We start from the raw sequence: 15,245 nt of genomic DNA, 5'->3' as shown, positions 1-15,245 counted from the left end.
GTGTGGCATATAACAACCTTGTAATTGATTAGTGGCTGACAATTATTGCTAAGCAGTCTGCATGTTGTGCACAATTAGTTTGTTCAATAAAACATTACAAAAAAATCAAAATTCATATGTGAAAAATGTTGTATAAATTCTAAAAATAATCTACCATGAACCTTTCTTTCCAGAATATATGAAATTACCTTTCTTTCCAGAATATATGAAATTGTTCTGAGAGGATGAGTTCTATTTCACTTCCACTATAATTTGATCAATAAGGTTGTGGGATTTGAAATTCAAAATGTATCCAGAAGGTTTGGCACCTAAGCAAACTGTCCCATGTGGATCCTATTTCAGCCCACGAAAACGGCTCTGTTGCAGCAGAAACAATATTATTTCCACACCATACAAACTAACCTAAGTTTTCACACACAAGCAAAACCCAAAAAGGCTACAAAGTTTGTGGGGAAATCAAAATCTTAAAATTAGGAATGTTAAACCCAACAAATTTCAAACGAGAAGGGGTTTAGGGGGTGGGGGGGGGGGGGGGGAGAAAAGCAATTGTTGAGCTCCCAGATGTCAAAATTCCCAAATGAAACAAAAATCAAAATCAAATATTTCAAAAAAAATATAAGATCACCAAAAGTAATAAAAAAAACAGTTAAGAATTTAAGAGGTATACACTCCTTAAACATGATGAATCTGATCCATGTCTTCACATACAAACATAAACCAAAACAGATGCTTTAAAAATAACACTTTTTAATAATGACTACATCCTTTTCCACTAATTTATACGAGATAACCTCAAGATATTTTGGAAACAAACAAAAGATGCTGCTATGTTGAAAACTTTCATCCAAAAAAAATTCTGTATACCTGAAAAAGTATGCTGGTTTGAATTCTATTCATCTCTCTCTCTCTCTCTCTCTCTCTCTCTCTCTCTCTCTCTCTCTCTCTCTCTCTCTCACACGTCAGTAACAAATCATAAGACATTTGCAGAATCAAAAGTTTATGTTGCCCAATCCACACCCTTAACTTGCCATGACCTATGGCACACCATGTAACCACGTCTCTCAGAGGCATTTAAACAAACACTTTGAGTCTCTACCAGGTGGTGTAGCAGAGAGCAGCGTGGTGTAGCAGGGCAGAGCAGGGCCTGTGGGGGTGATGGTGTCGATGAGGGAGGTTAGAAGAGAGAGAGAGAGAGAGAGAGAGAGAGAGAGAGAGTACCTGGGGGGTGAGGTTCCACCGGGGTCGAGCAGGGCCTCCAACGAAGGGGGGCTCAGGTCCTGCATTACACAGAGGAGCTATGCATTTCTTAAAAAGAACCTCCCATTTAAAACCCTACCGGGTTTCGGATCCGTGTCAGGTCCAACCCGACTTCCGAGGCAGGGTTGGGCTACAGCCTAGTCCTGCCTCCCCCCCAGCTCCGCCTTTCTTTCCTGACCACATTTTAACATTTTGTATATGAATTTTTGTATAAAACTATTTCTATCTAAATCCTTGGTTTGAATCTTTATGGTTTTGAATGATTGTGTGAAAATGCGAGCTCAAATCCAAAACATTTAGGGACCTAATCCATTTATTGGAGATTTTGCCTGTAACCTACCTAGAGTTCGCTAACTTGGTCTTTCCAAACTGTTATTTCTTTGAACTATCATTTTAACTCTGAAAAAATAGATTAACTACAAAATTTAAATTTTTTTCTAAATTTTACAAGTTAAATTTTTTGGGGTGTTACAGTTACTTGGTTCCAGGTGTTTGGGCCTTAGATTCAAGCCAGTTTTCGACGATTTCGACCCCAAACACTTCAATTTCGGGTATTATGGGTTCGGGCAAGAGTGCTCCACCCCTAGATTAGGCTCAACTTCTTGATTTTGGAGCGTATCAACAACATAAAAAATACAAAATGACAGAGTGAGAGGTCCATTCTATTCATGAACTTCTTTAGATTTGATGAAACTAGCCTTAGAGTCATTTAATCTAGATCAGAATTAGGACCCATATGATGGTTAAAAAAGAATATAACTGCCCTTCCAACACATATTCTAGCAATTTGAACTACTCAATTTGTAGAGCAGTACACAAATCCAATTTCATATTGTGGACTCATGACTCACAAGGTGAAACAATATTGGAAAAAGCATAAGTGGGATCTATACTTGAGGGAAAGTTTTCTCCAACTCAGGAAGAATGATGCAGGAGCAAATATGAAGACCCAAACCCATAAGGATTTGTTTGGGTCCACTTTAATGTTTTGAATTTTTTATCATCTAGATCATTTTAAGTATTTGGATCAATTTGTAATAGATCTCAGATCTGATATTCATATTTTATTATATTAAGATAACTAAGAAGAGTTTTATATTTTTAAGAGTTTATCAAATTAGGTAGTTTACTTGCATTGAGATTTGAGAGACCTCATCTATAAAAGATGAGAGCCTTAGTAGAAAACATATTGGAGTTGGATTGATTAATTATTCTAAACTTGGTTTCTCTTTCTGTTCTCTCTCTTCTTAAACACTATTCCCTTGCTTTTCCTTCTCCTTTTATCGTAGAGTGGAGCATAGATCATACTGTAGCTTCTCACGAATTGAATAACCGATTTGCATAATAAATTCACTCTATATTGATACTTATTGTTCTTTGGCCTAGCAAATGGTTTTCTATTTATAACGCATCTAGTTTAACTGGTGTGTTTTGTCACAATAACAATGTATGTGATTGATTTATGCACGAGTTAATGATAGTAGTGAGTGTTGATAATAGACAAGAGCAACCACATGAGTTGCAGTAATAATGTGGATAGGAATATGGATTGCTTGCACACATCTCACCAGTCACCATGAACCTAGGAAAGAAAGTTAAGTGGGACCAGTTAGAAGGCTTCAAGTCATGTGGTTGCTCTTGTCTAATATGATTTCTAATTGGTGACTCATACTTTGCTTTTAGAATTTCAATTTTTTATTTATTAAAAACAAAAAATTTCGTGTCCTCATGTTTTATTTTCTAAAAAAAATCCAACTTGAGTCGAACCTGCACTCGATATCACAAATTATTGTAAATTTTTAGGTGTATCCATCACAACTAGGGGTGTCAATGGGTCGGGTTTACCCGAACCCGACCCAGACCAAACCTTATAGAGTCCGGGTATGGTGACAAATGAGAAGACCTGATTAAGACTCGGGTCTGGACCAAAAAATTTGATTAATACATGGACCCGGGTATAGTTTATGAAATTTTATACCAGACCCGAGAGATCCTCGAATTTCAATGTAAGAATGATAAAAATATTATTTTATTGGGTATGGTCTGGATCTGGTTCATGTAGATCTTATTGGGTCCGGGTATGATTTCTCTTATAGTAGACACGAGTCCGGACCCGATACCATACCCAAAAATCTGATCTAAGTCTGGTTCCACCTAAGTCCGAACCAAACGCGACCCATTGACACCCCTAATCGCAACCTGTCTTTTTGTTGTTCCGCCCCTCCATTTTTTTAAAGACTTCACATTATATGCAGCCTCGCTGCATGGTGGGCATGCAGCGACTTGCCTGACAGCCAACCATCCTTTCTGGAGATGGTGCAGTGTTGATCTCGAGAATTGTTGTGATAGCTGCATAAAAAATGACCTCTTTAATTTCATGTTATATGACACTGAAATGTGCTATTAAACATTGCCACAAAGATACGAGTACGACCGGACTCGTGACACGAGTTTGGCATGCTACTTTTTTTTTTTGCAAAATAAGATACGAGGTCATTGATTTTTAATTTTTAACCAATACATAACTTTTTTGATATTTGAATATTTAAAAATACTTTCTATTGAACTATCATTTAAAAATATAAAAATGTATCACATAATATTAAAATATTATGTCAGTGTTCGTGTCAGCTAGAATTATAACCATTTTTTGTATCAAAAAGGTTGTTTTCCCGTGGGATGTGAACCAAATGCAGACTGGGGGAAAACAGTCGGCCCATGTGAGCACTACTTTTTTCCATGGAACGTGGAGATTTCGTATGAGAACACTTCCCTAGGGAAAACATTGGGGAAACGTTTTCCCGTGGGAAAAAACGGGGCTCACACGGACCCAGTTGTTTCTCGATTGGCCCTGTGAAACAAATGGGCCCTAATAGACTCGCTTCCATCTGGTTAGATGCAGACCTAGAACCGGATATATTATATATCTATTTGGATCCAGATCTGGTTTACCCATCATTCTAGTCACACGGGGTCCACCCACCCCACTGCCGTCTATAGAACTTCTCCACTTTAAAAATACAGGAGGCAAGGCCCAACCAATTTGAATTGGGAAGCACTAGTTTGGATCTAAACTCTATTTTTTTTTTACTCGGAGAAACCACTGCAGGATCACAGACCTAGTCGGACTCTGCCTGCCATACTTACGGTCGCTGTCCTGGCAGCGTAAAACTCCGGGGGCTTACCCCTCACCCCCGGGGAGTTACCATGCTTCCAAGCTCTATTGAATTTAGAAATTTGCAAAAAAAGAAAGGAATACCAACTATTTATAGATCTTTATAGATGAGTCCCATATCCAAAAATTGGTTCATGTGATTTTATCCTGAGAAATCCAAAGGCTGTGAAAATCCTGATAAAACCATTAAAATTTCATTATCAACAACAACAACAACTACGCCTTCATCCCAAAACAATTGGGGTCAGCGATATGAACCAAAAAAGAAATTCATTTTGGGTCTTCCACATGAATCCTTTTCCTCCAATCATTTCTATCCAACGCCATGTCCTCGGTGAGGTTCAAAGCATTCATATCCTTTCCTATCATCTCCATCCAAGTCTTCCTAGGCCTACCCCGACCTCTTTTAACTAATATATTTTCCCATTTCTCCAACCTTCTAACTGGAGCATCATTAGGCCTTCGCCGAATATGTCCAAACCACCGTAAACGATTCTCTCGCATCTTATTTTCAATGGGTGCAACACCTACCTTCTTACGTATCTCTTCGTTCCGAATCTTATCTTTTATTGTATTTCCACACATCCATCTAAGCATCCGCATCTCAGCTACACTCATTTTTTGAATATGATGTCTCTTGGCAGCCCAACATTCCGTACCATATAGTAAAGCGGGTCTAATAGTCGTCCTATAAAACTTTCCCTTCAACCGCCATGGCATTCTACGATCGCACAGGACTCCAGTAGCACTTTTCCATTTCATCCACCCAACCTTTATCCTATGATTTACATCTCCATCAATTTCTCCATACTTTTGAATGATGGATCCCAAATATTTGAAATAATCATTCACCGGTATATCTTGCTCACCAAGCTTCACTACACTCCCATCACTACTTCGTTGCTTACTAAACCGACATTCCATATATTCAGTCTTACTCTTACTCAACTTAAAACCTCTAGCTTCCAATGTCTGTCTCCATAATTCTAACTTAGCATTAACCCCAGCTCTAGACTCATCAATCAAAACAATATCATCAGCAAACAACATACACCACGGTACATTTTCTTGAATTGATCTCGTAAGCTCATCCATCACTATCGCAAATAGGAAAGGGCTTAAAGCAGATCCTTGATGTAACCCAACCGTTATCGGAAAATTGGTTGTCACCCCTCCACAAGTGCGGACATTGGTTACTAATCCTTCATACATATCTTTAATTATACTAATGTACTTGAGAGAAACACCTTTCTTCATCATTGTCCACCAGAGAACGTCCCTAGGTACTCTATCGTATGCCTTCTCTAAATCAATAAAAACCATATGCAAATCTTTGTTCCTCACTCTATATCTTTCAATAAGTTGTCTAAGAAGATGTATAGCTTCCATAGTTGATCTTCCAGGCATAAAACCAAATTGATTCTCCGATATCATGACAACCTTCCTCAACCTAGACTCAATCACCCTCTCCCAAAGTTTCATAGTATGACTCATGAGTTTTATACCACGATAGTTTGTGCAATCTTGTATATCACCCTTATTCTTATACAAAGGCACCAAAGTACTCTTCCTCCACTCATTAGGCATCTTATTTGTTCGCCAAATCAAGTTAAAAAGATTTGTCAACCATTCTAAACCTTTCTCTCCCAAGCATTTCCAAGCCTCGATAGGTATACCATCTGGGCCAACTGCCCTTCTTGATTTCATTTTCTTCAAAGCCTCTGCAATTTCTTTCTTTTGAATCTTGCGCATATTAAAATTTCATTATGATTTTTAATATTTTTTATTTTTCACCGATGCATCATGATTTCTCCATATTTTCTGTGTTTTTTTTATTTACCATGAGATTTTTGCTTTGCTGGAAAATTTCTCAAGTTTAGTATTTTGGCAATTATGAGGCCATCTGATCCATACATAAGCCCATACAGAACAATGCCACAACTAAACCCAGATCCATGTCTAGTGATAAGAATGTATTACAGCACCAGACCCGTGATCCCAATGCAATTGGATATATTTGGCCCACTTGCATGCACTTCAGAAAGCTCGAATCTATGTGACAAAGATCAGCGATATTTTCAGAATATCATGAGAAAACATGGTATTCGTGTTTTTCTTGTCAATTTCTTGTGAGAAAAAACTTTCTTTTTATTTTTAGAACTTTAATTTGTTATTTTGTTAGTTAGTTTATTTAATTGACACGATTTTACCATTAAAAACCCAATAGTGTTAAAAATTTGAAAATCTCCCTGATAATTTCCCCTTAACTTTTATCGCTCAGAACTCAGAACCGATCCAATGATTTGAGTCCATTGAAAAAATTAAACAAATAAAAAGTGAACCTTGTAACATATCAACTCCACAAATTCAAATCCGACCCAGTGAACCATAAACTCAATAGTCAATAATAGAGCTGGACAATGAGCCCGGTGGGTAAATGTTGTCACATCCTGTGAATAGGAATTGCATTAAAGAAAACAGGAAACTAGAGACCTAATGAAAAATGGCAAATACTGTTTGCAAATGGCACCTAGTTACAAGAATAGGAGGTGTTTGTTCATAACTCTAGGTCATTCTTTTTTGTAGTGTGACAAAGTTCATGAGTAGGTTCTCAATTTCTTTTCCACTAAAGCTTATGACTTCTCCTGTAGTCTTAGCCCACATAATGCCATGTTTTGTTCAGCTTCAAAATTGTGAGTTCATCGTACCTCAACTGAGAATGGCTTGATGAAAATATATAATACAACTTCTTCACCACTTAACTAAAAACTTGTGCCCATTTTTCTTGGCATTCACCATTATAAGAAGTTAGCATCGATCTTAGCATTGCTACCATTATGAGTTAGAACTTAGTGGCTTAGTTAATCAAATTGAAAATATTTTCATCAGTAAATGATTGTAAATCTTTTTCCGACATTGCAATTGAAACAGAAAGGATGGAAATGCAGATGTTCCGAGAATAACTGAATTTGTCATACATTATCAAAGTGTTCGATATTGAAGATATACAATGCCTTTTTCTCCACACAAATCATTCAGCTGCAAGTTTTCCACAGTTCCACCAAAATAGAAGTCAAGGCATAGTCTTCGTTTTAGATTATGCAAAATAAGTGGTTTGTGTGCTTCAAAGGCCCACTTGAACTTCTCATTTATCTAAAATAAGAATAGATAGGTTTAACTTCGTAAAACCAACAGAAGATGGTAAATCAAAGTAAAGTGACCGATGTTCAAGACAATATATATATATATATTAAGAACCTCTCCTTTCACATGATGATCAATGGGTTTTTATCCCAGCAACAAGTTGATATTTCTCATCTTCTCCTTGTAATAATTCAATTAGAAAACAGAGAGTTAGCTTTGTTATTCAGTCTCTTGATGAAGCAACTGTAGTCAAATAATTTATATATATGCATTTTTTCCTTTTATATGTAATGCAGACAAAAGTAATTTCATCAAGAGAATCATAGCTGTTTCATTCATGATGGTGAGACCCAGTTTTCTTTTAGCTTTTATCCCAAGTTGAGGTTCCAACAAGACCGACTTTTATTTAACAGTGGTACAACTATAACCAAGTGTTTAGTGGCCTTGTGGTACGACTGTGTCAAATTAAGTCTTAGGCCAGAACACAAAAGCAACAACTTAAGTTCCATGAGTTTATGGAGTGTTCCATCATATTATTTATCATACACAATAATGTAGAGAATGCAAGATGCTGCCCATGCATTGACACCTAGAACATGCTCAGAATGTGGTATAGACAGACTGCAGTAAGAAAGATCCTATGGGACCTAACTGTTTGGTTTGTTGTTGATATGCTCCCTTCATAAAATCAGTACTTTCAAAGATTCATTCTAATCAGACAATTGAACAGAAACACAATTACTCGCATGATTTTGGGTAGATAAGAGCATAAACAAGTAAAGAAATAAGAAAATCGAAGAAGACATTCAACCCTTCTCCTCAGATCTATTCAATAATAGCTTCTTACTCGATTTCAGCGTGAATTGCACCAAATTTTTTCAATAAACCAAAGTCGGTGGCAAAAGAATGGTTTCTAGTATAGATATCTAATGATCTGGATGTCAAAGAATATGGTCATCTCCTCCACTAGAACTGCAAGACCAAGCTTGTTCTTTGGATGACAGTGATGTATACGAATATTGAAGGAAAGGAACAGTAAGAAAGCATTTAAGCAAAACAAAAATTTTGAAATAAAAATCAATCACAGTCACACATATTGGTCTTGGAAATATCTCGATCATGCAACTTCTCAAGAATTCTAAGATTGTTTATAAATCTTGGGAAAATCTTGACACCTAAAAAGATGAAAGAAGACAAAAATAATACAAAGAATAAAAAAATTAAAAAGGTTCTAACAAAGTTTTAAAATATAAAAGAACTAAAGAAAAATTTCTTTCATGAAAAAAAAGAAAAAAATCTGAAAATATAGTGATTAAATCATGATAATATCAGAATGTTATCGCGACAATATCAGGCTAAATGTAGACTCTCTGATAATTAAAAAATATCATGATATTTCTTTTTACTTTTTAAATAGGCTTTCCATTTTATAGCAACGTCATGATACTTTCAAAACATGAGTGATGTTTATGACACTAGAATCAAAATATTTAAGTATGCTGTGACATACGTTTTCTCTCGTCAGACTCTGCTGACTGTCTGATTTGGTTCAGCAATCATAATTTTTTTTGGCAATGCAGAGAGGGATCAAATGATGATACATACACCAATGGACACAACGCATTATATTAATTCAGTAATAATTTTTAGTATGATATTGTTATCAGTATGTGGGTGCATTCAAGGTTTAGCATTATCACAAAGGATTCCAAGTTGAGTTCTTCGGTGAATGTAAAGATAAGTAGATATAAAAACTCAGGACAATTACAACATCTCTTCAAATTGATTTCTAAAACCCGGTATCATACACAAAACCAAAAATATCATACTCAGAAGGAAAAACAAAATTACAGAAGCTTGCATGTTCTGCACAGAAAACCAATCACAATATCTCAACTTGATAATACTAAACCAAGAATGTCCTGTACTATATGAGTGTTCTGCCTGATTTGTCTTGGTCCTCTGGCAATGTAAAAGAGATCAAAATAGTGACAAACTAAAATAATTAAGAAGCCATTTTGGATCATCACTTTTGCCATTAGATGTTCTGATGGTTTGAGTGACAATATGACAAATTGAAGCAATGTAAGTTTTGCTTATTGGTTTTCCTAATAAACTCATATTCAATGAAAAGCACAACATATTATTCTTGGATTTTACAAACTCCTACCACAAAAATTATATAACCCGCATATTCTGCAGTCTGTAATCCTGACTTCTTCCACGTCAAGCCAATCACCAATCCACCTAAACTTAAGAACCAATAATCAACAATGGCTTATGCTATTAAGAGCACACCTTGACACAAAATATCAAAGACAAAAAGGAAAAAGAGTTCCAATCCCAAGAAGCAATTCATCTTTCCTATGTTGCACCTGCAAATTGACACAAGACGACACTTACTACTTACCCAGTCTCATCGAAGAGAAGCCCATAGACTGTAATTCAAGAAAACATAAACAAAAGCAAAATACCTGAATTTTGAGACTTTGATGAAGCCTTTAGAGAGAAAGAAAGCGCAGGCCTCAGCATGATTCATGCATCTATAAGTCAATTTCACAAAGACTGTATCAATAAGGTCTCTTTCCACAGCTTTAGAAAGACATACTGAGCTTTTTTCATCTCAAAACTACAACCACCACCCTTAGCTCTTCACAAATTTTACAGCTTCTCCCTTAGTGTCTGGATCCCTGAGAATCATCCTTACTAGCCTGCTGCTGCTGCTGCTGTTGTTGTTGTTGCTGCTGTTGGTGAACTTGAGCTCCTCTATTCTGCCCAATCTGATGGTAGTAATTCAACGCCTGAGAGGTCAGAACCCCAATATGACCATCAGGAGAAAGCCCAAGCTCCAACCCAGGAAGAGACTGATTATGGGTACCCAAGATTGAGCTCAGATTCATAGGACCAAGATGAGTGCTTGGCAATTCAAACCCAGGAAACCCGATTCTTGGGATGAAATTCACATTCTCAGACCCCAAGTTTGATGTAGAAGGAGCAGAAGAGTGCAAAAACCCAGGGGCGAGACCACCCACAGCAGGCCACAGACTACCGGTAGCAGAATGAGATCTACCCACAGTCATGGTCCAATTGCTCCTCCCACTTCCAATTCCATGACCCAACTCATCCATCTTCTGATGAAGGCCAGCAGACACAGAGCTCCCCTGTGCAGACATGGAGCCAGCAGCAGCAGCAAGGGCTGAGGCAGGGATGGTGCCTGTTCCAGTGGCTGCTACGATGGATGGCTCTGCTTGCTGCAGCAACCACTGTATGGTTTCCCCATCAGATTTATGGCCTAATTCTCTTGTGAGTTGGAAGATTCTAGCTGCACAAAGAGCAGGCATCCTGATCCTCCTCCCCCTCCCATCCACCTTTGTGTGTCTGTCCTTGTTGGAGTTTCTCTTGGGGGCAAGCTGCTTCTTCCCTTCCTCTTTCTCAGTCATCACTATCTGCAAATCCTTAGCTTCCATCTTGCTGTCCCTCTGGAGCCCCAGGGCTTGATGGAATTTTGGCACCTCTTGAGACGGGACGTTTGAAGAACCCTTGGGATCCATTGTGGAAAACGAAAGATGGTCCTTTTCTATGGAAAAGACGGCCTTCAAAGTTTAAGTTTTCATGGGGTTTTCACTGTTTTGTTTATACCAGTAGAGGTAACTGATTAGGATGGAGGCAGGAGGGTTTCACGAGCAAGAAAAGGAAAAGCAATAAAAAAAGGACAGCCAGAGAGAGAGAGCCGATATGTACCCAAGTACTAGAGAGAGAAAGTAGACTTCAACCCTAGAGAAAGAGCGTACCACTGTACCCTAGTTACTAAGAGAGAGAGAGAGAGAGGTTTTGTGTAAGTTACTGAGAGAGTAGATTTCAACCCGAAATAGTGAGAGAGTATGTACCCAAGTTTCTAGTAGACTTGTACCAAGTTGAAAGGGCTCAGAGGTTTTTGTACCAAGTTACTGTGTGAGAGTGAGAATTTAAGTCACCAAATAGTGAGAGACAAAGAGATTACTGACGTTCATATTTTTTTTAACTGTCTTGAGTCTTGGCTCTTGACTCTTGAGCTAATGGGACCTTTTTGACCGTTTAGGGAAAGGCATTTTGACTGCTTACATAAATCAGCTTTAACTGCCACCCTAAAAACCCTTTTTCCCACATTCCCCGGATCCCTCTCTCATTATTTCCCTCCATGGCTGCTGCTATTATTGCCACAAATGTATCTCTTCCAAGCAACTCAAACATCCCCACGTGGCACTGTACCTATAGTACAGCTGGTGAAGTGTGACAGCAGGCAGCTTTGATTTTGCCACTGCTTCCTTCTCTCCGCCAACCCCTTTTTTCCTTCTTTTACTCTTCTCCTCTGCAGAGGGAAAAAATAATGAAACGAAACAACCTCTCAAAAATTAGGGTTGTCAACGGGTCGGGTTTGGTTTGGACCCAGATAAAACCATACTTGGACCCGGGTCTAATCGAGCCTACTATAAAAAAAAATCATACCCGGACCCGATAAAAACTACATGAACCAGACCCGGTAAAGTAATATTTTTTAATCATTTTTACATTGAAAATTTGCGGATCTTAATAAAAACTCGGATCGGGTATAAAATTTCACAAACTATACTTGGGTCCATCTATTAATCGGACCTTCGGGTTTAGACTCGGGGTCTTATCCGGGTCTTTTTATGTTACCATACCCGAACTCTATAGGGTTTAGTCTGGGTAAACCCGACTCGTTGACACCCCTATAAAAAATAAGACAGTTGTTGCACTCACACTGACTTTACTTTTCCTTTATTCTACGTCCATATCTTCCCTTTCCCTTTAGGGCTCAAAGTTTGATTTTTTTATGGTTTCAACTGTTTGGAAGAGTAGATTCGGATAAGTTAAATCCTTTACAAAGTTTTTTTTTTTTTTTTGAAATGCAAGCTGGGGTTAGGCAGACCCCTACCAGTTATACACTACAACTATACCATTTGGGTTCTTGAACCTGCAACGTTTCAACACAAGGTGACGTGCACTAACTGCTCCTAACAAACAACCGGAGCCTCGGTTGGTCCTTTACAAAAATTGTTTGCATGTTTTTTCCCTTTTTTCAGCTTCAAAGCGGCATGTATTAGCTACTAGCATGGTTACTTAATAATCCTAAAAAATCTTCCATAACAGTATCATAATTTAGAGTTTTGATCCCTTCTCAAGGGTACTTTGCATTATTTTATAGGCCTAAACAATACCATCACCCGCTTCTCTTTGCCCCCAACCTCAAATTTAATATAAAATTATCAAATAAAGTCCCCTTTCCCTCCATAAAAATGACAAACCAACACCACCAATCTCACTTTTTCAATACACTGACTGCATCATATGAAAATGTGGTTTTGAGGGTGTTTGTTACTTGGAGGAAGGATGGTAAGATTCTTACTTCCCTGTGGTCAAGAAAATAATGACTTGGGAATTTAGTTTTTTGAAATGGTTTTTCTAGTATATTCACCATGTTGAGGCAGGTTTGGTTTGTATTTGAAATTTTGAACATTACAGGAGATGTGGGCAGGGCTCCCCCCTCCTTTTATATTGCTTGCTTTGGTGTGGTGAATACTGATTTATTGTTGATAATAATGGCAGGCGTGGCTTGGTGTGTGTTGGTGCTTGCATTGCTTGTCAAATGTGTTTCCCACCTTGGGGACATGAGGCCCCCCTACCTCTTTGACATCTCACTGTCTATCACATGAATTTCAAATTTTGAATAAACGGCCTTTATATGGCTTGTAACTTTGTATAATATGCTTTTCCTAGGGTTATATATCTTGTACATTTACATTTCATTTTTTACTGTTCTGTCTTTATTTCTATATAGATATATTCTTTCCTTTATATAGTGATGACATGTTTATACAAAAAGATAAAACTTTGGCCCTATTTCCATTTTTCTTGATTTAACACTTTGGCTCTTTTACTCTTCCATCTTTCTGAAAAAAACTTTTCTTGCTTCCTTTCATACTTAACCACTCCATTCTTGCTACAAGAACCCACTCCATTCTGGTTACAAGAATTGTTTTTTTGCTTCTTTTTTTTTTAATTAATTATCTTTCTTGTAGTTGCACTTGCTGTTAAATATGGCTAACGAAAAGATCTAAAATGGTATAAAAGCCATAATATCCTAATACAATTTTGTCTCTTTTTTGTTACATTTTTAACCTTTTATATCAAGGAGCTGACCCTATTGCTAAATATTCACATTATCTTTTTTCTTTTTGATCTAGGCCAAGGGGACCCCCCCCCCCCCCCCCCCCTTTCATTGACCTCACGTTAGCAGTAACACCCTTGAAGTTTTCCCCTCCACCGAGTACACCCAGCTTTATGGACCAACGGGCGGGGGCTCCATTTGTTTGGTAGGAGCAGTTAGTGCAGGTCACCTTGTGTCGGGATGTTGCAAGTTCAAAACCCAATGGTATGAGTTGTATAACTGGTGAGGGTCTGCCTAACCCCAGCTTTCTTCGTCAAAAAAAATATATATATATGCCCCTTATGGGTTTTGAACCGTGATTGTCTCATGTCAGGTGATAAACCATGGTTGCTCCTATTCAGGAAGGCGAAGCCCTTGCAGCTTTACATTAGAATTGCTTATACTCCAATAAATGGCCATTAATAACAGATGCATAATATAAAATGTTTATGATTAATTAGAAGATATATAATGTCGGTGCAATACAGACCATTAGTTTCACATTCCCTAATTAAAGGATTCGCGTTGACACCCAAAGTGTTTTATTAAACAAATGTTATGCCCTAATAATATCAATTTATGGGTTGCAAACTTGAGGAGAAATTGGTAGCTGCTCACACGTTAGGTGCTAAATGATACATGCTAAATGGTTTTTATATCCTTCCAGTGTTTTTTTTGCAGTTTCAACCCCATAATGTGTTGGGCATGGTCAATTTACGAGAAATCTAGACCTGGATCATGCATTTTCGATGAAAAAAATGATATTTAGAGCTTCGAAAATTTACAAAGATTTTGGACCATTGATTTTTCGAACCTTATAAAAACCCACACATGTATCATAATGGAACACTTCAAGAGCTGATCCCTATAAAATCAAGTACCTAGATCACATCTGTACGGTCATAATTTAAAAATAAAATTAAAAAGTCTGAAAAACTCTAGCAAGTTGACTCCTCACCTAACGTGTGAGCAGCTACCAATCACACCATATTAGAGTATGACATATATTTAATATACTATGGATTACATAAGTGTGTTATGCGTGTGCCTATGTGCCACAAAGTGTGTTTGCTTGCAAATGCATGCGTCATATTGGCATGCTATAATATACTATGCTTGATATAAAGTGCCAAGATGCTATTGACATATCCCTCAAAAGCAAAATCTAACCCACTGTACACCATTATCATGGCTCATGTTTGCTACCTAACATTTCTCAAATAGTTCAACTTGGATGGTGCTGTCCATAGTGTCAAATATCGAGTTATTTAAAAAAAATGCAAGAAATTATCTAGCCGTTAAAAATGTAGATGTCGGTGTAAAATTTAAATTTTATTTGTATCAATATTTTGTGAGAAATATGTAAAAAATTAAATTTTGAATTTCGTTGTTATTTCTTTTAACTGTTTTGAACGTTGTGCCACTATGGTACTATCTATTTCTATAAAGAAATAAACTGAT

The 15,245-nt window shown here is 37.3% G+C and overlaps 1 protein-coding gene across 1 annotated transcript; it reads right to left on the bottom strand.

The window, feature by feature from the left end:
- Positions 1-9,651: 9,651 nt before the first annotated feature.
- On the bottom strand, positions 9,652-11,177 carry LOC149840468 (transcription factor TCP20-like). The gene is made up of 2 exons (XM_090004444.1): positions 10,051-11,177; positions 9,652-9,951 (listed from the first exon to the last, which is right to left on the bottom strand). Exon 1 carries the CDS (start codon positions 11,125-11,127, stop codon positions 10,252-10,254), a length of 876 nt encoding a protein of 291 aa, XP_089860570.1. The 5' UTR covers positions 11,128-11,177; the 3' UTR covers positions 9,652-9,951; positions 10,051-10,251.
- Positions 11,178-15,245: the final 4,068 nt, after the last annotated feature.

Source organism: Nuphar pumila, chromosome 4 (genome assembly GCF_984573655.1).
Source record: "Nuphar pumila chromosome 4, dmNupPumi1.hap1.1, whole genome shotgun sequence".
Lineage (NCBI taxonomy): Eukaryota > Viridiplantae > Streptophyta > Magnoliopsida > Nymphaeales > Nymphaeaceae > Nuphar > Nuphar pumila.
Note: the sequence above shows the minus strand (reverse complement) of the source record. Positions and strands in the feature narration are given on the sequence as shown.